Raw genomic sequence first — 20,897 nt, 5'->3', positions numbered from 1 at the left:
TCAGCTAGCCCTGCAGATGTAGTTTATGGCCCCAGCTGTAAAGAATCACCGCTCTTCAAAGGAGTTATAGTAGATCAAGGCCCACACCCAATGAGATCCGTCACACCACACGCGTTCCTACTATCTGAAAACCATCCTGTATTGTGATTGGGGAGGGGACCGAGCCTGAAGCGGAAGATTCCAGGGATGACTCTTTGTACATCAAAGTTTTTACAATTATGTGTCACATTAAAAATATATAGCACTCCAACAAAGTAGTAGGATTATAAAACTTTAATAACTTATAAATATATACAACAAAACAAAAACAGTAAAAACATTTAAACATTTTTAGGGAAAAAGAAGGAACAATGGTCAGTAGCGGTCGGTTGTGCGAATAGTCCCAAGGCAGCACAACGTCCAGATTTCTGGACGGCACCCAGGTGATGTTGCCTGGGTGCCGCACTGATTTGGGTATCCGGCGCGGGGCCTCCCGGGGGGTGGGTCGTCAGTAGCGGTCTGTTGTGCGAATAGTTCCAAGGCAGCAGAACGCGCTGAAATGTGGATGGCACCAAGGTGATGTCCAGTAAGTTGCCGCCCTCCGAATAACGGCGTGGGGCGCCCTGGGGGGGGGGGGGAGGCGGCGTGAACGGGCTTCCCCAGGTGGAGTCTCGTCTGCTGTAGTGGGGCGCCCCTTTACCGTTTCAGTTGCCATTCCGTCCGCTTTTGGTCCACTGTGTCAAAATCCGCAATTCAGCTGAGTTGCGCCCACTCTTGCGGTGCAGCGATAGGCGGCTGTCACAGGACTCTCAAAATGGCGGCAGGCTCTTTCCTTTTTGGGCCTGGTCCACTGAAATGGCCCTGGGACACCTTGGAAATCGGACGCTTGTCTGCTAGGTCTTGGACCCCATTCTCGAAAGCGTCCCCTCCGCCTTGAGGATTCTACAAAAGTCTTGGGGGCCCCCGACTCCTGCAGGCTTCTGGTGGGGAGCGGCTGCCATGATTGCTCGCGGAATGACTACGACGGAGCCACGAGATGGTGGTGCTTTCATGCTGACGCCAGCTTCAGTCTGAAACATCCAGAAACAAGGTGGGGCTTTCATCGTTTGGGAAAAAATTAAAGTTTTCATCCAATGAAAAGTGTTACTTTTAGGTCATATGATCAAGCCTTCCATCATTAGGAAACCAAAAGTAAAATGAACCAATGAAAAGTTTTATAAACAAGTCACATGACCTGTTATGCGGCATAGGGTATAAAATGCGTAGAAAATCCGTTGGCACGTGAGGCGGCGTCAGTAGCGGACCGATGTGCGAATAGGCCGAAGGCAGCACAACGCGCCAAGATCCGGATGGCACCGAGGTGGTGTCCAGCAAGTTGCCGCACTGGTGTGGCCATCCTACAATGCTGAAAGTCGGCGTGGGGCGCCCCGTTGGCCTGTGAGATGGCGGCAGTAGCGGACTGATGTGCGAATGGGGCCAAAGGCAGCGCAACAATATTTTCTGAATAGAAGACACCACTAGGCGCTGAGATGCCAAGATCCGGATGGCACCGAGGTGGTGTCTAGCAAGTTGCCGCACTGGTGTGGCCATCCTACAATGCTGAAAGTCGGCGTGGGGCGCCCTGTTGGCCTGTGAGATGGCGTCAGTAGCGGACCGATGTGCGAATGGGGCCAAAGGCAGCGCAACAATATTTTCTGAATAGAAGACACCACAAGGCGCTGAGATGCCAAGATCCGGATGGCACCGAGGTGGTGTCTAGCAAGTTGCCGCACTGGTGTGGCCATCCTACAATGCTGAAAGTCGGCGTGGGGCGCCACGTTGGCCTGTGAGATGGCATCAGTAGCGGACCGATGTGCGAATGGGGCCAAAGGCAGCGCAACAATATTTTCTGAATAGAAGACACCACAAGGCGCTGAGATGCCAAGATCCGGATGGCACCGAGGTGGTGTCTAGCAAGTTGCCGCACTGGTGTGGCCATCCTACAATGGTGAAAGTCGGCGTGGGGCGCCCCGTTGGCCTGTGAGATGGCGGCAGTAGCGGACCGATGTGCGAATGGGGCCAAAGGCAGCGCAACAATATTTTCTGAATAGAAGACACCACAAGGCGCTGAGATGCCAAGATCCGGATGGCACCGAGGTGGTGTCTAGCAAGTTGCCGCACTGGTGTGGCCATCCTACAATGCTGAAAGTCGGCGTGGGGCGCCCCGTTGGCCTGTGAGATGGCGTCAGTAGCGGACCGATGTGCGAATGGGGCCACAGGCAGCGCAACAATATTTTCTGAATAGAAGACACCACAAGGCGCTGAGATGCCAAGATACGGATGGCACCGAGGTGGTGTCTAGCAAGTTGCCGCACTGGTGTGGCCATCCTACAATGCTGAAAGTCGGCGTGGGGCGCCCCGTTGGCCTGTGAGATGGTGGCAGTAGCAGACCGATGTGCGAATGGGGCCAAAGGCAGCGCAACAATATTTTCTGAATAGAAGACACCACAAGGCGCTGAGATTCGGTTAGCACCGAGGTGGTGTCTAGCAAGTTGCCGCACTGGTGTGGCCATCCTACAATCCTGCTCCGAATAACGGCGTGGGGTGCCCGAAGGGGGGGGGGAGGCGGCGTGAACGGGCCTTCCTAGGTGGAGGCTCGTCTGCTGTAGTGGGGCGCCCCTTTACCGTTTCAGTTGCCATTCAGCTGAGTTTCGGCCGCTCTTGATGCTACAGCGACAGGCGGCTGCAACAGGACTCTCAAAATGGCGGCCTGTTCTTTGGATTTGGGCCTGGTCCACTAAAATGGCCCTGGGACACCTTAGAACTCGGACGCTCGAATTTTTTTTCCTTTCCTCTAAATGCAAAAAAAGGTAAATGCCCGGTACGTTACACGCTTCATCTGCCACGATGTACTCTCCAGAGGAACCGAAAAAAAATATAGTTATGGTAACTATACCATGCATCGTCATATGGAGAGGTGGCACCGATTAATTATAGTGCTGCATAAAAGAGAGATTTGGAGGAGAACCCCCGACCTGCCAGTACATTCATCAAAGAAGTGGCACTGACAGCATCAGAGGCAAGGGAAACGGTCCCAAATATTTAGAAGAACTTTGGAAAGATTAAAATGACATGTTTAGATTGTGGCAAATTAATTTCATGTGGACAGATGAGTGTTACTCTAATAAATACAGCATATGAACATCATCATAGTCGATGGTTGGTAGAGACATTTTGACTATATCCTGGACCTGCCCGTCCTCGCCCAAAATGGCACCGGAATAAATGGGACTCGTAACTCCTTGTTGTGTACTGGTTGCACAACCTTGATATCACAAGATACGTATGCAGTTTTGAAGCACATGGCGGGCGGGGACGAGAATAGATTGAATATTTCGACATCCCTATTGATATTAAGTTCTGATGTGTTATTGATTACTGTACTATTGAAAGTTCGAATTAACGTCACCCATGGTACTTGCCCGCAAATGTATATCTAGATAATTTTATTGTAACTGGCCCTGTCGTATTTTAATTATAAAATGTACGTCCACCGATTCCGCAACTGTTAGACACCTTAGTTCTTGCAACCCAATGGCCCGCCCGTTACGTTCCTCTACAGTGTAAATGTCTACTCATCATATACGATTACAGTTTGCTCCGTGGCCGGCCCACGTGGTTATAGGCCCGTATTTGTATAATGACATTTTCACAATAAAGGTTTTTAAAAGAAAACATGGTAGTAGTATATACATTGGTAAAGTTTTTAATAATAGTCACTGTTTTAGAATCAGTAAAAGGCAAGTGAAATAAAGCAGACCAATTACATGAAGGGTAAAAGGTATAATACGCAGGAACGCAGTAAAGATAAATGGTCAAGGGCTGTTGTGTTTTCTACTCCTGCAACATAAAGTGATCGATAAGAATCTCATATTCAGGCATATCGGCGACTAAGACAGCAGGCCGACCCTCTTTTGCTCAACGGCTCCGTCATGGGACGAAGAAACGCCCTTTTTCTCGAAAAAGGAATATATTTTACTTGCAGGACAGTTGTAAATTATCCGGGAAAGTACATTAGCCTGGAACATTATAACATATATTTAAGAAAAAATAATGTTCGGAAGTAATAAAAAGCGTAATTTTTAGGTCATATGACCAAGCCTTTCATCATTAGAATAAGAAAAGTAAAATGAACCAATGAAAAGTTTTATTAACAAGTCACATGACCTGTTATGCTTACGTTACGCGCTGCGCGTCGCGCCCCGGATCACTTCCGGATGCGCTAACGCGGCGCGTCATATGACGCATTACGCGACAACGCAGGTCCAGAATATAGTCAAAATGTCTCCACCAACCAGCGGTCGGAACACAACCCCTTTCAGCAGGCTAAATAGTTCTGTTAAATGACAACAGAAGGGACAGGCAACAAGAACCATCAGTCAAAGAGGGGAGGGCTAGTTCTTCTCTACCGGGTCACGTTGGGGCGCTACCGGAACTGATCGAATTGGTAGTCTACAGTGTTTCTGGATGTTTCAGACTGAAGCTGGCGTTACCATGAGGGCACCCCCATTTCGTAGCTCCGTCGTGGCCATTCCACGAGCAATAATGCTAGCCGCTCCCCACCAGAAGCCTGCGGGAGTCGGGGGCCCCCAAGACTTTTGTAGAATCTTCAAGGCTGAGGGGACGCTTTCGAGAATGGAGCCCAATCTCTAGCAGACAAGCGTCCGAGTTCCAAGGTGTCGCAGGGCAATTTTAGTGGACCACGCCCAAATCTGAAGAGCCGGCCGCCATTTTGAGAGTCCTGTGGAAGCCGCCTATCGCTGCACCGCAAGAGCGGGAGTAACTCAACTACATGGTGAGCGAGACGCTGTAGTCGAAAGAGCGGGCGGTAAACAGCTGAATAGTGGAAGAGGCACAGTGTAGCAAAAGCGGGCGGAATGGCAACTGAAATGGTAAAGGGGCGCCCCACTACAGCGTGTCTTTACGTGAAACGGATTGTGGGACAAGGTCAAGAATGGAAGAGTTACCAAAAGGCAAAAAGTTCCGCTTGATCCCGGGAGCCGGCCACCTATGTCGGGGGCGATCTCAGGCTACACCAGGAGAACACGACTTGGGGAGGGAGCCGGAGCCAAGCTCCCCCTCCGAGTCCGCGACATCACACCGTCCCTCGGGGGCCTGCGTCAAGCGGTTCAGGGTGGCACCGCATCACATTGTTCACAAATGCAGTCATGTCCTCAAACAGCCCCCACTTTACTTTGAGAATAGTGAAGCTGAAGCAAGTGCAAATAGGCTTCAGACAGTGTTACAAGCACTCCTCAAAACTTTGAACCATCAGAGTGCATGAGTTTCATGCTCGATCGATTGAGCTAGCCGGATCGGGCAACAAAAAGTATAAAATAGTTATGTAAATAGTTGTTTAATAAAATGTTTTACCCTGTTACTTTGCTGGTGTGTTGTATATATTTGTAATATTTGCATAGAGTTTATCGTTATTTTGGGCGGGGTGGGTGGCGGAGCCGAGCTGTATTGCAGCCATCATGGTGTGGAGTTCAGTTCATCTCACTAGTTTCGTATTTGTCATGAGGGGTTGTTCCTAATGTTTCTATTTTAGCGAGGTCAAAAAGAGATCCCATTAGTGGCCTACTGATTTTGCTCGATTCCTTTTGTTTTTTTACACGATTTTTCGCTATCTGCAAAGACTAAACAGAGTATTGCGACTCTGTGCTTGTTTGTAAATAGAGAATGAACCAAAGAGAACCAATTCTAAAACAGTAAATGCTTGGATAACAATCAAATGGAGAGAGAAGCAGGCACGACGGATTACAACGGGGGCAAAGGCCTGCGTTAACTACCTTTCACTATCTGCAAAGAGAGAGTACTCCTAATAGAAATGAGGGGGGGGCAGCATTCAAAGCAGATCAGTGTGCATAAACACGAAAATGTTTTTTCTTACCACGTACTTGACATTCGACAGCTTATGATATTTGCTATTAAAAAACCATTGAAATTCACTGAAAAAACCATAGGTTATAGACCATATATAGTTAGGAATTAGCATTTACAAAACCTTGAAAATTCACTGAAAAAACCATAGGTTATAGACCATATATAGTTAGGAATTAGCATTTAAAAAACCTTATTTTACTCACACAAAACCATTGAAATTCCATATATAGTTAGTTGTACTAACTATATATCGCGCACCCACAATCCACTGCTGATCATGTCACATATTACATCATTCATGACATGGTCAGTGACATCACTGATGACATCTCAAATGACATCACTGATGACATCACTGATGACATCTCAAATGACATCACTGATGACATCACTGATGACATCTCAAATGACATTACTGAGCACATCACTGATGACATCATTCATGTGATAATACGATGAACCTCTTCAGACTCTAATATAACCTTAGATACACTCAGTGTAAACACAGACTCACAGATTGTCACTCATCCATGAAGTTACACACACACCTAGTCAGTCATGCAAACAATCAATCACACCTCCATTTCCTCAACTATACAGTTATACACACCTTACTTATTCAAACATATACTAACACATATTTACTCTCTTTTACAATCCCTAATACAAGTTCACAATCATCCATACAGCCACTCACACATTCACTGGCTCTTATGCACAGTTATTTATATATACCAACTCTCACATGTACTATGTTTTACATATGTACTTACTTTGACATGTAGCACTGAGATATCTATTCACTCACCAATACACTCATGCACACAGTCAACCGCCCATACAGCTGTTTCCACATGCACTTTTGAACCCATACATCTAGTGAATCAACTGCTCACACATCTATGCACAGAGTCATACACCTCCCAGCCACCCACACACACACACACTCAGTCTCCCATACAAATACTTGGGCAACCAATCAATAACCCATATAGTTACTCATATAGCTACTGAACAACACATGCAGCAGTTTTCAGAACAACAGACATAATGATGCACAAATTAAGACAGTTTAGTCACTAACCCATGCACTCAGTGAGACACATTTAATCACTCACTCATACAGTCAGTCATGCACCTACTAAATCCTTCATCCAGACACTTATACATCCACTCAAGACATATTTTAACTTTACAGAAACATACAGTCACTGGATGTTGTCATCAGTGATGTCATCAGTGATGTCATTTGAGATGTCATCAGTGATGTCATCAGTGATGTCACTGACCATGTCATGAATGATGTAATATGTGACATGATCAGCAGTGGATTGCGGGTGCGCGATATATAGTTAGTACAACTAACTATATATGGAATTTCAATGGTTTTGTGTGAGTAAAATAAGGTTTTTTAAATGCTAATTCCTAACTATATATGGTCTATAACCTATGTTTTTTTCAGTGAATATATATATATATATATATATATTTTGTCACACAGATTGCCCTTGTAGAAATACCTCACACGAGGGGGTTTCAGCACAAATGCTGCAGGTAGCAGCTCAGCAGCCTGTCGCACATCGATCCTCTCAGGCCATACGCGTTTCGGGCGTCCTTTCGCCCTTGATCACTGGCAGCACAATGAAAGACTGAGGCTTGTTTGCTGTCACGTGTTTTATTTAAATTAACAAGTCCCGCCCAAGTGAAGCTAGAGCATGCTGGTAGATGCAGTTTTTTGCTCGACTTGTAGAACGTGCAAAACTCCCCCAGTGGGTGCCTTCAATCTTGCATTGTTCAAAATGTCATTACCCAAGTGGGCGGAAAGAAGTACGAACAGTGCCGCTGTGATGCCAATATTTACCGGCAGCTCAGGCCTCCCCTCGTTCTCGTCGTGGCTCCATTGTTTGAGCACAGTAGATCCGCCTTGCATCAGCGGGGGGGCATTTCCGCGACTGAGCCAGCCGCAAAATAGTTTGTCACACAGATTTCCCTTGTAGAAATACCTCACACGAGGGGGTTTCAGCACAAATGCTGCAGGTAGCAGCTCAGCAGCCTGTTGCACATCGATCCTCTCAGGCCATACGCGTTTCGGGCGTCCTTTCGCCCTTGATCACTGGCAGCACAATCAAAGACTGAGGCTTGTCTGCTGTCACGTGTTTTATTTAAATTAACAAGTCCCGCCAAAGTGAAGCTAGAGCATGCTGGTAGATGCAGTTTTTTGCTCGACTTGTAGAACGTGCAAAACTCCCCCAGTGGGTGCCTTCAATCTTGCATTGTTCAAAAGGACGCCCGAAACGCGTATGGCCTGAGAGGATCGATGTGCGACAGGCTGCTGAGCTGCTACCTGCAGCATTTGTGCTGAAACCCCCTCGTGTGAGGTATTTCTACAAGGGCAATCTGTGTGACAATATATATATATATATATATATATATATATATATATATATATATATATATATATATATATATATAACAAAAAAACTCAAACAGCATTTATCTCTGCAGTTTTAAGGAAATGTATGAGTGAAAAGAAATCTCTTATTAAACACATATTTTGATCATCGTTATAATGGTAACATGCTGCTAAAAAATGATCTGTATATTTTAGACATTTATTAGCATATGATATTCAATTTTATGTTTTATATTAAGCCACCCCAGATCGAACAACAAATATGGTGGCCCAGTGCTGAAGAAGCTGACAGTTGGGTATCCATAGGTGTTGCAGCCTGCATTGCTGCAAGAGATGGGAGGACCTTCATCGCGAGACAAGAATAACAGCATTGAAGAAATTTAGAAGGTCTTCTAAAAAATCACTGAGTGTTCGGCTCTCCCTCACCCTATCATACTGCATGTTCTTGCAGTAGCTTACCCTGATGCTGCAAGGGATCTGAGAGAAGTGAAGCAGCAATAAAAGTGTAAGCAACAGGTAGTACTGATTAATTGGGTCACATAACCAATATTTATTTTAGATATGTGATATTTTTTTAGAATAACTGTAGCCTTCAAAAATGAGTATTTTTCTTCTGTAGCCTCTATGGTGTTGACCAATGCATTTTAAATAACTACAGTATTTTTTAATCAGCTGTGGGTATTTATGGATTTAAAATGCAGTTCTTCAACATGAATTTTTTCACAACATCTATAGGTAAAATCCCTGGTTGGGAATTTGTTTCACTGCTGTAGAACTTGGTAGTTGCTGGTTAAGGTGCAACAACAATAGTTACACTTCTGCTCTTTTGTGTGTTGTTTATATCATGTTTTATGTAATTTCGAAATGTGTATCTCACAAAAAGCTTACAATTAATTGTCTATAACACATTTATTTTTCTAAGTGGATCACATTTTAATAACATTTAGCCTCTGGGGCATGGTTGAACCAGCGAGCAAGTTGGCTATATGGACCTGACCTGGGCAGCGGCAGGCCGATGGAGCTGCAAAGGGTATGTTGCAGCTGAGCCTGACCATCATTGTGCTGCTTGGGCGGAGGCCTTGTGCCATGGCCTGATGCTGCTTTCGGAGGCCCTGTGGAGATAGGCCCATGGGTGATCCTGACAGACGGGGTATGGTGTGCTCGCCGTCTAGACTGATCCCCGCCTGGGGCCCCAGATCGAGCCGAGGAGAAGATGGCTGACCCAGTCGAGAATCACATCCTCATCGGAGGTCTGCAGCCCGAGGTGCTGCTGGGCCCGCCTACTGCAGATTGCCACCTGGAGTGCAGCCTATCGAGATAGTGCTCATTGCAGCTGCCTGTTCGGGTGTCTATCCTCGTCTGCTGACCTGGGTGACTGTTCCTATGGACTCAATGATTTCTGACTGGGCCACCTGGGCGAGAGGTGCCCTGATTCGGTGGTAAGACTTGATGTTGCTGCTGTGCTTGATGCTGCCGGGCTGGCTGGTGTGCGTGACTCCGGCTCTGTGCTGTGGGTCCCGGCATAGTTGCGGGTCTCTCACTGTGCTGGCTGGAGGTGGACTCCCAAAGGTAGCTGTATCCTAGGCAATTAGTGCTGCACCATGCGTTGCTTTCCTTTCTACCAGCATCTATGATTGGCTGTGTACCTACTCTCCTATTTATGCAGCATATCTAACTGGACTGTCAGCTGCGGGAGACTGCATGTTGGGGATTCGCTGCAATTCCTGAAGTATGGGCCCTGACATTGAGAAGCTCTGGCTAGCTTGCTGCAGATCGGCTCTTCCACTTGGCCTGCGTGGCCTGGCTCATGTTGTAATATTTCTGCTGTACCGTTTGCCCGCTGCTTGTGGGGTCTGCCTGTGTCCATGCTGCGACCTGCTGTCCGTACAACTCTGTCGCGGCACAGCTATCCCCTGCTTGGACCTGGCTTGGACCTAATGACTGGACCTTGTTGATCGGACCTGGCTGATCTTCAATCACTATAGCAGAGCTTGCACTGCTTTCCTGCTGTAAAGGGCCATCTATTACAATGGGACAAGGTGACGGCAAGCAGATACAACTCACCTATGAGCCAAACAAGAATCTGTGCACCAGCATTCGCCCTCAGGGTTCAGTAGTATCTCAGGCTCTACAATGGCGGACCCGCCCATGGATGGTACAGCAGCCGTCATGGCTAAGCTGCGTGTCGGCTTCAGGTATATATATACTAGGTTTGACACTGTAATGCAACACTTCAACACCATGTCCGATCTTCTGGACCGCGATGGAGTGAGGCTTGACGGGACTTAGCGAAAAATCTCGGACATTGAAGATGGTAACGCAGACTCTGCGAAGCACCTCAAACGAGTGGAACGCTCCTTAAAACTGTTGCAGCTAAGAACAAAGACCTGGAAGCAAGGTCCAGCTGAAGTAACATTGGAATTTCCATCATTCCTGAATCCACCTACACCGGACGAATGGATGCTTTTATGGAACTGCTGCTCATGGAGCACTTTGACAGGAATACTTTTTTAGAAATGTTGATAATTGAAAGAGCCCACAGGACACTTGAGCCTCTTCCAATTCCAACAGCCCCACCCCGGCAGATCATTGCCCGGCTCCTGAACTTCAGGGACCATTATACTGCAATGCACTGCCCTGCAAGAAGTGGGGCCCTCCATCATCAAGGATCTACAATATCCTGTTATCTGGACTACACTCTGGCTGGCATTATGTATACTCATGCGGATGCAGAGAAATTTTGCAAGCAGTGCTCGCTCAACAGATCCTCATGTGGTGCAGATTTTGGTGCATCTCTTTCCAGGGGATCAGCGCCAGCATCACTGGAGACTCACGCTTGGTAAAAATTCTGGTACAATTATCGATTTTTGACAAGAGGGGGGGATATGCCCTAGTACTGCTACGTTTAGCTGGGGGACTCCATTTGGACCAGGGTCTCTATTGGATTTCAGGGTCTCTATGGCTTCTGCAACTTTGGCAACATCAAACTGTAACTCAACTCCTCTGGAAAAGGAAGGTTTAATAATAATATGGAGGGGATCACCTGGAAACCCAATCCTTAGCCAGAATAGTATGAACCACATCTGATGCCAATACCTCATTTAAAATGGGCCAGTTCACTTTTTTCCAGAAAGCAGGGCTATCTCCTGACCCACAGCCAGTTACTTGCTAATCCCATGCCTTCTATTTAAGGGGGTCATTAGGATGGTGGAAGGACCGCCACCGCCAGGCTGGCGGTCCTTCCGCCATCACTAAGCATGGGTACCGCGGCGGATGCAAAGTCCTTCCGCCGCTTTACCGCCAAAGGCAATCATATTGATTACCTGCCCGACGGTGCAGGGATCCTAAAATGGTGGCGGTGCCTAGCAGGCACCGCCACCAAATTACGATGTGGGTAGAAAAAGGCCTTTCCATGGAAAGGCTGGCAGGGATTGGGTTTGCCCATTGCGGGGCCCCCTTGTTCAAGGGGGATGTTGCTGCACTGGGGTACCCATGGTACCCCCCTGCATTTCCCTGCACTGCGTGGCAGGCGACGCGTGGTGCCTGCCACGCAGTGCAGGGAAATGCAGTGCATGTCAAATTGACATTGCGAACTGTGCTGCATTCAGCAACATGGTCCGCAATGTTACGGGCCCGGGATACGCCAGCCAGTATAGCGGACACATCCTAATATGTGTGGTGGGGCAGGGACAGTGGCGGGAGAGTGGAAGGGTTGATGCTACTGGTCAGGGTAGAGGTGTCGGTGCCCTGATCAGGGGCGAGAGTAGACAGAAAGCAGGGAACAGCATTGTGCACCACACATCCTCTCTCTTCTTGTTTCGGGACCCAGCAGGGGTGCATTTAGGCTTGCAGAGTGTCTTAGACTCTCTCGGTCGCACCAATTTAAAAGTAGAGGTTATGTTTGGCCCTAGGATCTTTATTTCCCCTGGGCCATCTCACTCCTGGGAACCTAGAGTCCCGCAAGTGCTCGGATTGGGTGCATGAGAAAAATGTTGCTGCCAGCCATTACAGGACTCGGGACTTAGCACAGCAAACAAATACTCTCAGACACTTTAAACATGCCTAGTTGAAAGTGGAATACTCTGCTAAAACTGTTTCTATTGATTTAGACTGAAAAGGAATGATTACAAGCAAAATAAAGTGCTGATATAAAGCTCCAAAATATACATTTTTCTGCCATAAAATGTCATTTTTGTGCACAAAATTTGCAAATCTCTTTCGAAATATCCTGGGGGGTCTGTCTAGTGTGGCTAGAAAGGCATTCTTCTCATATCGGCACATAGTTTGCATCTATAACTGCCTCAGAGGTAGGCCGTGACATCGACCATGTGGAACATCATGGAGTATGCATCACCTTACCGATTATACAGTACATTTTTCAATGGATTAATCGGTTAACAAAAAAAACGAAACAGAACAGTAACTTTGGCAGTGACAAAGCAGTCAGGTAAGCCATCACATAGATTCTTGTTTCACATAAATGGATCTGGATGAGTACTAGGGCCCGGCCCACCCTCTTCTGGATTGGGCTCCTGATGGATCCTGATACATTGTCATGAATGTAATGTGAGGTGTCTTGTGAAGTTAGCAGCTATATACCTGTTTGGGCATTGAGTGCATTTGGTAACAATAGGGTACCCCCTGGGGGCTGTGACCTCGGCCTGCATGTGCCCGTCGATGCCATGTCTTGTCGTAGCACCTGCCTTCAGCACAAATATCACTAAACTTTCTAATCGGTCTCTCCATAGTCCCTGTCCCCCTGCAGCAACAGTCACTTCGCCTATGGAAACAACATCTAACTCTTAAATCATACCTGCGGAGAAATTTACTTTGTGGTTGTCTCACACTAGTACCCTTCCATAGATAGTTCGCTGAAATTTGAGTTTGGATAAATCAATCTTGAAAATATCAAACCATGCTCTCTGTCTCTCTTCCAAATCCTTAAGCCTAAAAAACTGAAAATTAGGAGGGAAGTGCGTTCTCTGGCTGTTTATTCATGTTTGCAGAAATAAGCCCATCCATTCACCCACAAGGCTGTGCCATTATTCCTCTCTGCACTTTGATGTCACTCTTTCTTTTTTTTACCATTTTCAGACACTGTACTTACAGAATTGAACAAATACGTTCTTTGTTTCATCAAAAGCCACCTCCTCGAAGTTGCTGCCAACAAGGATTTTGACAGGGTTCTTGTCCCAATCTTCGGGGAGTTCCTCACTCATCAGTTGGGGCTAAGAGAGAACAGAAGTAATGTTAGGGAAGGAGGAATATCTTACTGTCCTACCCTTCCTGTGTCAAAGTAAATACATACAGTCAATAACCAAGCATAGACCATTGGAGTGGGGTTTAACCCTAATTTTACTTCAAGCTGTGATCCTGCTTAAGAAAAAAAGTGTATCATACATGTTTTGTTTCCAAGTTTGCAACATAGTCAAGATGGTGTCACCTTTTGACAAAAAGACTGTGCCTTTTGTGAACTGTGTCTAATTTCTCCTGGATGAAGTGAGTGTACACCTACTGCCATTCTCCATAACCACGTCGGTATATGAGGAGTCGGCAGCTTGTGCAGCTTCGAGCCAAAACTGTCGGCATAGTATGAATGAATGAATTAATTTACATTTCTATAGCGCATAGCTACCCTGAGGCCTCCTAGCGCTTCTGGACCGGGCGGCAGAGGACCACACCACGTTAAAGCATAACCTTGAAGAGATGGGTTTTAAGAAGCTTGCGGAAGGCCAGCAATTTTGTCTCCCTCCGCAGGGTAGGGGGAGAGAATTCCAAAGGTTCGAGGCATTCAGGTAAAAGGAGCGGCCACCCTATCTAGTTCTTCGTATTTTCCTTGAAGTGGCAAGGAAAGCAAAACTTGATCGAAGATTCCTAGAGGGTTGATAGGGGGTAACCAGAGAATGGATAATGGCTGGACCGGATTTCCGAATGGCTCTATGAGCCAGGCACAAGGCCTTGAACTGTATCCTCGACCAGAACTGGGAGCCAGTGAAGGTTCCTTAATGCCGGTTTCGCCGACTGTCTCTGAGAAATCTGAAGAAGTTGGCAAGCCGCACAATTCTGGATCACTTGCAGTTTCTGAATTGTGGACTGGGGTCCTCCCAAGTACAGAGCATTCCCGTAGTCCAGGAGAGAGAGTATGAGAGCTTGCACCATAATCCTTCTCACCTGGAAATGAAGCAAGGGAATGATCTCCCGTAAAATTCTCATCAGGCCAAAACAAGTTGACAGAGAGCTTAATGGCCTGATGATTAAAACAGAGGGAGCTATCGAGCCACATGCCCAAGCTCTTGAACTGCTGCTTTGGAGTTGGGGCAGGGCCAAGACAGGTCAGCCATATAAGAGCCGAATTAAGTGAAGGAGAGTTTCCCAAGAGCATCAGCTTGGTCTTGTCCCCATTTAGCTTAAGATGTAAGAGTTCCATCCATTCTGCTACCGACTCTAGGCAAGGACCTAGGGTGCAAGATGACGTCTCTGGGTGGTTTAATGCCACGCTCAGTTGAGTGTCATCTGCGTAGGTAATGATCTTTATGCCGATGAATAAAACTCGTAAGTGATTCCTCGTTTTTCTCTGTGGCATTTTCTGGTGTTTTTGATATCCACATACACGTCCACCCACATCCCCATCTCCAAAACAAATGTTAAGTGTGGTCTGGTACTTGATGCACAGGGGGTTAATATTGCAGCCATACCATATACTCTTAAGTGCATTATAATCCTCGCGGTTAATGCTAACTTTGGTTTGGTTTTATCAAAACATGTCGTGTAAGGTGTCAAACACTTTAAAATACTACCCCCCCCCCCACCAGTTCTGGTGGCGGGGTAGCATTCCACCCTTCTAGAGGGAGAAGACATGTAGTTATTGCTAACCCCGGTTAAAGTAAAACAGAGCCTCAGCATCACAAAATGGATGCTACTGCCACAAACACAATTCTGACCTCCTGCTGCTGGATGAAACTCCGGCAGGGGAGGCCTGGACAATAGGTTTCCTGTCAGGGGAGGTGCTGGCACCACCCCAGACAGGCTTTAGTGTATTGGGGCAGGGAGGGCTGCATTGAAAGATGCTTTTCCAGACACTGCATGGGGCACACAAGGTGCTCCATGCATAGCCCAGTTCAAACCAGTTGCTGGGGCACTCCAGCCCCGCTCTGGCGTGAACCTGGACAAAGGGAAAGGGGTGTAACCACCCCCTTCCCGGGTCCACCCATAGGAGGTACCTAGCAGGTAATCCAGCCCCTTTTCTTAGTATAAGTATAGGAGTTGTGTCCCCAGGACTTTAGATTATCCTGGAACGAAACTTTGATACAGAACTCTTGGACCTTCAACATTCTATTCTGACTAGACGACGGAAGACATCTCCCTTGTGGTCAAGGAGTGACCACCCTGTGCAAACAGGCACCACCAGTAACTTGCCTGTCTGCTTTGTTGATGCTCCCATGGGAACCCGAAGACTCAGCAACTCAGGACTGGACTTACAGACATCGTTGACCTTGACTCACATCCACAGCAAAGCTGAGACCCGTGGCGGACATGAGAGACGTGGGACCAGACTCCCTGGACATCCTGAATTTTGCTAACTGCATCGACTCCTGAGGTAACTCGCAGTTTTGCATTGTAATACATGAAGCCCCAGACCCGAGCACCATTTTCACTGAAGCTCAGCCCTCCACACTCCACGAGTGCCACGTGGGGCCTGCTCTTGCATTTCAGCTTGATGTGTCTTCACAGTTCCTAGTCTGTTGGCTAGTGAGCCCCCTGAAGACTTTCTTTTGAATTTACACTGCTGGCCTAGTTGCCCCAGGCTTGCTGCAGCTACCCTTTAAAGGAGAAGTGCCCCAGACGTTGCTTGTCTGACTCGAAGCAAATCTTCACTTCCTGCATGGGTTGCGTTTGCCAAGGCTTGTTGGGTCCAATCCGGATACCGACACCGTAGTCAACTAGATCCTTTATGGGACAGCTCGAATCCAGCTCCTGGTTGTCATTGACACCTCCTGGTCCTCATGGCTACAGAGACAAGCTTCACCTCTTCACCTGAGATCATCGCGACATTGCCTGGTTCCTTCCTGGTACCTTCCTGGTCACTGGCTAGTGACCCAGACTCTGTCCCCTCTGCTTTCAGGTTCTTCAGATCTTTGATCCACCCTTGGATCCACCCGGACACTTTTCCTCTGGTCGCCTGCAGCACTTCCTTACAGATCTCCATAGAAAACATCGACAAAACCCGACACCAAAAGGCACCTATGCACCCGGCTTTCCTGGGTGAGGTAACACGAGTACTCCGGTGCTCCTGTTGGTCTTGACTCTAAAAGTGTCCTAGTCTAAAGGGGTTTTGTCATAGTCCATCCGGAAGTGCCCTTAAACAGTAACTTTGTAACTTTTACGTTCTCCATTAAAAGTCAATGGTAACTCGTGACTGTGTTTAGACACTACACGCGTCTCCCGTGGGTCTCCTACTTCCTAACCTTTGGTTGTTTAGTGTAGCCCCAGTGATTCCCTAGGCCCTAGGCCAACTTACTATTTCTGTCGTGGTTCTTATACCACTATTTTAGTATATGGTTTGTGAGGTCCCTAGGGCAAAACTGTATCAATCAATCAATCAATCAGGGGATTTGTAAAGCGCGCTACTTAGCCGTGAGTGTCTCATGGTGCTGAGGGGGGGGGGCTGGGGGGGGCGACACTACTGTTCGAAGAGCCAGGTCTTGAGGAGTTTTCTGAAGGCGAGTAGGTCTTCGGTCTGACGTAGGTGGGTAGGAAGGGTGTTCCAGGTGTTGGCGGCAAGGTAGGAGAAGGATCTGCCACCGGAGGTAGTTCGTTGGATGCGGGGGACGGTGGCGAGGGTGAGGCTGGCGGAGCGGAGCTGGCGGGTGGGGGGTGTGGAAGTTGAGTCGGCTATTCAGGTAAGCTGGTCCGGCGTTGTGGAGTGCTTTGTGTGCGTGGGTGAGGAGTTTGAAGGTGATCCTCTTGTCGACGGGGAGCCAGTGTAGGTTCCTCAGGTGGGGGGTGATGTGGCAGCGGCGGGGTGCGTTGACGGTCAGTCGGGCGGAGGCATTTTGGATGTGCTGGAGTCGTCGTAGGTGGTTGGCTGGGATTCCGGTGTAGAGTGCGTTGCCGTAGTTCAGCCTGCTGCTGACGAGGGCCTGTGTCACCTTTCTTCTTGTTTCGGCCGGGATCCATTTGTAGATCCTGCGAAGGGTGCAGAGGATGTTGTAGCAGGAGTAGGAGACGGCGTTGACCTGTTTGGACATGGAGAGGGTGGAGTCGAGGATGAATCCCAGGTTGCGTGCGTGGTCGGTGGGTGTCGGTGCTGTCCCCAGAGTGGTAGGCCACCAGGAGTCGTCCCAGGCTGAGGGGTTGGGCCCGAGGATGAGGACCTCCGTCTTGTTCGAGTTCAGTTTCAGACGGCTGCTCCTCATCCAGTCAGCGATGGCCTTCATTGCGTGGTGGATGTTGGTTTTGGCGGTGCGTGGGTCCTTGGTGAGGGAAATGATGAGCTGAGTATCGTCAGCGTAGGTGATGATGTTGAGGTTGTGGTGGCAGGCCACTTGTGCGAGGGGGGCCATGTAGATGTTGAACAGCGTCGGGCTGAGGGAGGAGCCCTAGGGGACGCCGCAGAGGATGTCGGTGGCTTCGGGTCGGAAAGGCGGGAGGTGGACACTCCTGGATCTGCCAGAGAGGAATGACGTGGTCCAGTCGAGGGCCTTCTCTTGGATACCGGCTTCATGGAGGCGAGTCTTTAGTGTGCGATGGCAGACCGTGTCGAAGGCGGCAGATAGGTCCAGGAGGATGAGGGCTGATGTTTCACCGTTGTCTAATTGGCGCCTGATGTCATCTGTGGCGGCGATGAGGGCTGTCTCGGTGCTGTGGTTTTGTCTGAATCCGGATTGGGATGGGTCCAGGATAATGTTGTCTTCTAGGTGGCGGGTCAGTTGTATATTGATGATTTTCTCGATGACCTTCGCCGGGAACGGGAGCAGGGAGATGGGCCGGACGTTTTTGAGGTCCTTGGGGTCTGCCTTGGGCTTCTTGAGGAGGGCGGTGATTTCGGCGTGCTTCCAGCTTTCCGGGAAAGTCGCGTTTCGAAGGAGATGTTGATGACCTTCCGTAGTTGGGGTGCGATGGATGCTCTTGCCTTGTTGAATATGTGGTGCGGGCACGGGTCTGTCGGAGATCCTGAGTGGATGGAGTTCATGACCTTGCGTGTCTCGTCATCGCAGACGTTGGACCAGGAGGTCAGGAGGTTAGTGCTGATGGTGTTCGCAGGAGGGGTGGGGTCTGGTGCAGTCGGGTCGGTCGTGGCATTGAAGCTGTCATGGATGTCAGCGATCTTTCGGTGGAAGAAGTTGGCGAGGGAGTCACACAGTTCCTGTGAGGGCGGGATGTCGTTGGCGTTGGCACTGGGGTTGGAGAGTTCTTTTACGATGTGGAAGAACTCTTTGCTGTCGTGTGAGTTATTGTCCAGTTGGTCCTTGAAGGAGGACCACTTGGCTGATCTGATGAGGTGGTGGTGTCTGCGGGTGGCGTCCTTTGTGCAACTTATCATATGCTAATTTAGTAACTTGTGATGTACTTTTACCTCTGACCTCATAAAGAGTACGGAGAAGTTGTGTTTAGAATAAATTTGATATATACCTTGTGTGGTGTCCTTTCATTTGGTATTCAAGGGATTATAATTGGTAAAACAAACAGCTTCACATGCTCTTTGGAGTCTTAGCCTAAGACTGCTGGTCCATGCTACCACTAGGATAGCTTGTCTATAAGGTTGACTTTACAACCTCCATTAATAAGGGTAGATTTAGACTGGTGCAAGGTGCCCACTAGAACTAGTGGACACCTTGGCTAACTTCTCACATTGGTGTGCAGCGGATGAGATAAGAGCTTGCACTTGTTTTACCATTTACTCTTGAAATATCATTTGAAAGATCACATTAAGGTACCTGTAGGTACATATAAATCAAGTTTTATAATACTTTAAGTTCTACTGAACTTAACAGTTGTAGGTGGTAAGGGCTTAGCACACCCTGACTACAACTACTAGAGAGGGTCCATTAGGAAACATTTAGTGTAGGTAGGTGCACACACCAAACCTCACTAGAAAATGTCATTGGAAGCAGGGCCTAGTATGCCTCTGCAAGAAGATGCCCCTAGGGTACCTTCTAAGTATGATACATTTGCTTTTCAAGAACTGAGAAGTCAGGAAACCGAGGCAAGGACAGAGTCCAACCTTAAACCACCTGGTAGATATCTTAGTGGAGTATGATGCAGAAAGAGCATCCAATCCAGATAACCATGGTAGTACAGAGGGGGGCCATTACTCAACAGATGATCCCATTGATGAAAATCAAGGGGGCACTGATGATGATGTGGATGCTAACCAGGTAGAAGTCAGGGAACTGAACCAGGTTGACCTAGGACTACATGGGACTGAGAATGGAAGGATCCAAGCCACACCCCCAAGTAGGCCTAACCGTGAGCACAGAAGAAGAAGAAGGCCACTCTCCAGTGGATCTGACCACTCTGATGTCTCAGTAGGGTCCCATGCTTCAGCTCTAGGGAGAATGACTTCCCCTCAGAGAAGAGAGCATAAGGCTAGGATGAGGGAATCCAAGCTTAGAATCAAGAGGCAAGAAGTTGCCCTTGCAAAAGAGACCCTGGCTCTTGAGAGAGAAAGAAAATTGTATGGGCTAGAGCCCATTGGTGGCAGCATAATTCCTAGAGATAGGGAAAGGTCTCATGACCATAGAAACCTGAACAAAATTGTGCCCCCCTATAAGGTAGGGGATGACATCCACAAGTGAATCACTGCTTTGGAGAGGGCCTGCAAAGTACAGCAGTTACCCCAGAGTCAGTGGGCAGCAATTGTATGGCTCTCCTTTACAGACAAAGGTAGAGATAAGCTCCTAACAGTTAATGAACAGGATGCTGACAACTACATTGTTCTGAAGAGTGCTCTAATAGATGGGTTTGGCTTAACCACTGAGCAGTACAGGTTGCTGTTCAGAGATACCCAGAAGACACAGACTCAGGACTGGACTGACTTTGTAGATTGTGCCACTAAGGCTCTGGAAGGCTGGTTACTGGGCAGTAAAGTAAGTGACTGTACAGGATTGTATAACCTTATTATGAGAGAACATATTCTTAATAGTTGTCAGAACCAGTTAGTGCATCAACACCTGATTGACTCTGATTTGACCTCTACCCAAGAATTGGGTAAGAAGGCAGACACATGGGTCAGAACCAGGGTGAAGCAGAAGGTCCAGAACCAAGGTGGTGATCAGAAGAAGCAAGACCAAAAGGGTGGGGAAAAAGCAAAAGACCAGAAGTCTTCTCAAGGTCCCCAGAAAGCTTTTAATGGTGGGGGTCCCCAACAATCCAAAAAGAAAGAAGGTCCTAAGAAACCATGGTGCAAAGTTTGTAAATTAAATTCTCACTGGACCAGTGATTGCACCAAAAAGGAGGCAGATCCAGCCACCATTGCCCCTAAGGCAACTGTTCCCCCTAGTACAGCTAATAGTGGTGGTTCTCAACAGAAGGGTGTAGTAGGGTTAACCCTGGGAACTGAGGTGGATTCTGGCCTAGT

At 47.9% G+C, this 20,897-nt stretch overlaps 1 protein-coding gene across 4 annotated transcripts in view; it reads right to left on the bottom strand.

Moving 5' to 3' along the window:
- PDIA2 (protein disulfide isomerase family A member 2) overlaps window positions 1-20,897 on the bottom strand; it is a 1,068,054-nt gene that overhangs the window by 297,291 nt on the left and 749,866 nt on the right. For all 4 annotated transcript variants that reach the window (XM_078662895.1, XM_078662896.1, XM_078662898.1 and 1 more), the window contains one exon: window positions 13,425-13,545. In XM_078662895.1, the coding sequence (XP_078519021.1) occupies window positions 13,425-13,545 (121 nt within the window). The remainder of the gene's footprint in view (window positions 1-13,424; window positions 13,546-20,897) is intronic.

The sequence above is a fragment of the Lissotriton helveticus genome, chromosome 10 (assembly GCF_964261635.1).
Source record: "Lissotriton helveticus chromosome 10, aLisHel1.1, whole genome shotgun sequence".
In the NCBI taxonomy this organism is placed as follows: domain Eukaryota; kingdom Metazoa; phylum Chordata; class Amphibia; order Caudata; family Salamandridae; genus Lissotriton; species Lissotriton helveticus.
The sequence above is the reverse complement of the archived record's forward strand: the minus strand, read 5'-3'. Positions and strand labels throughout refer to the sequence as shown.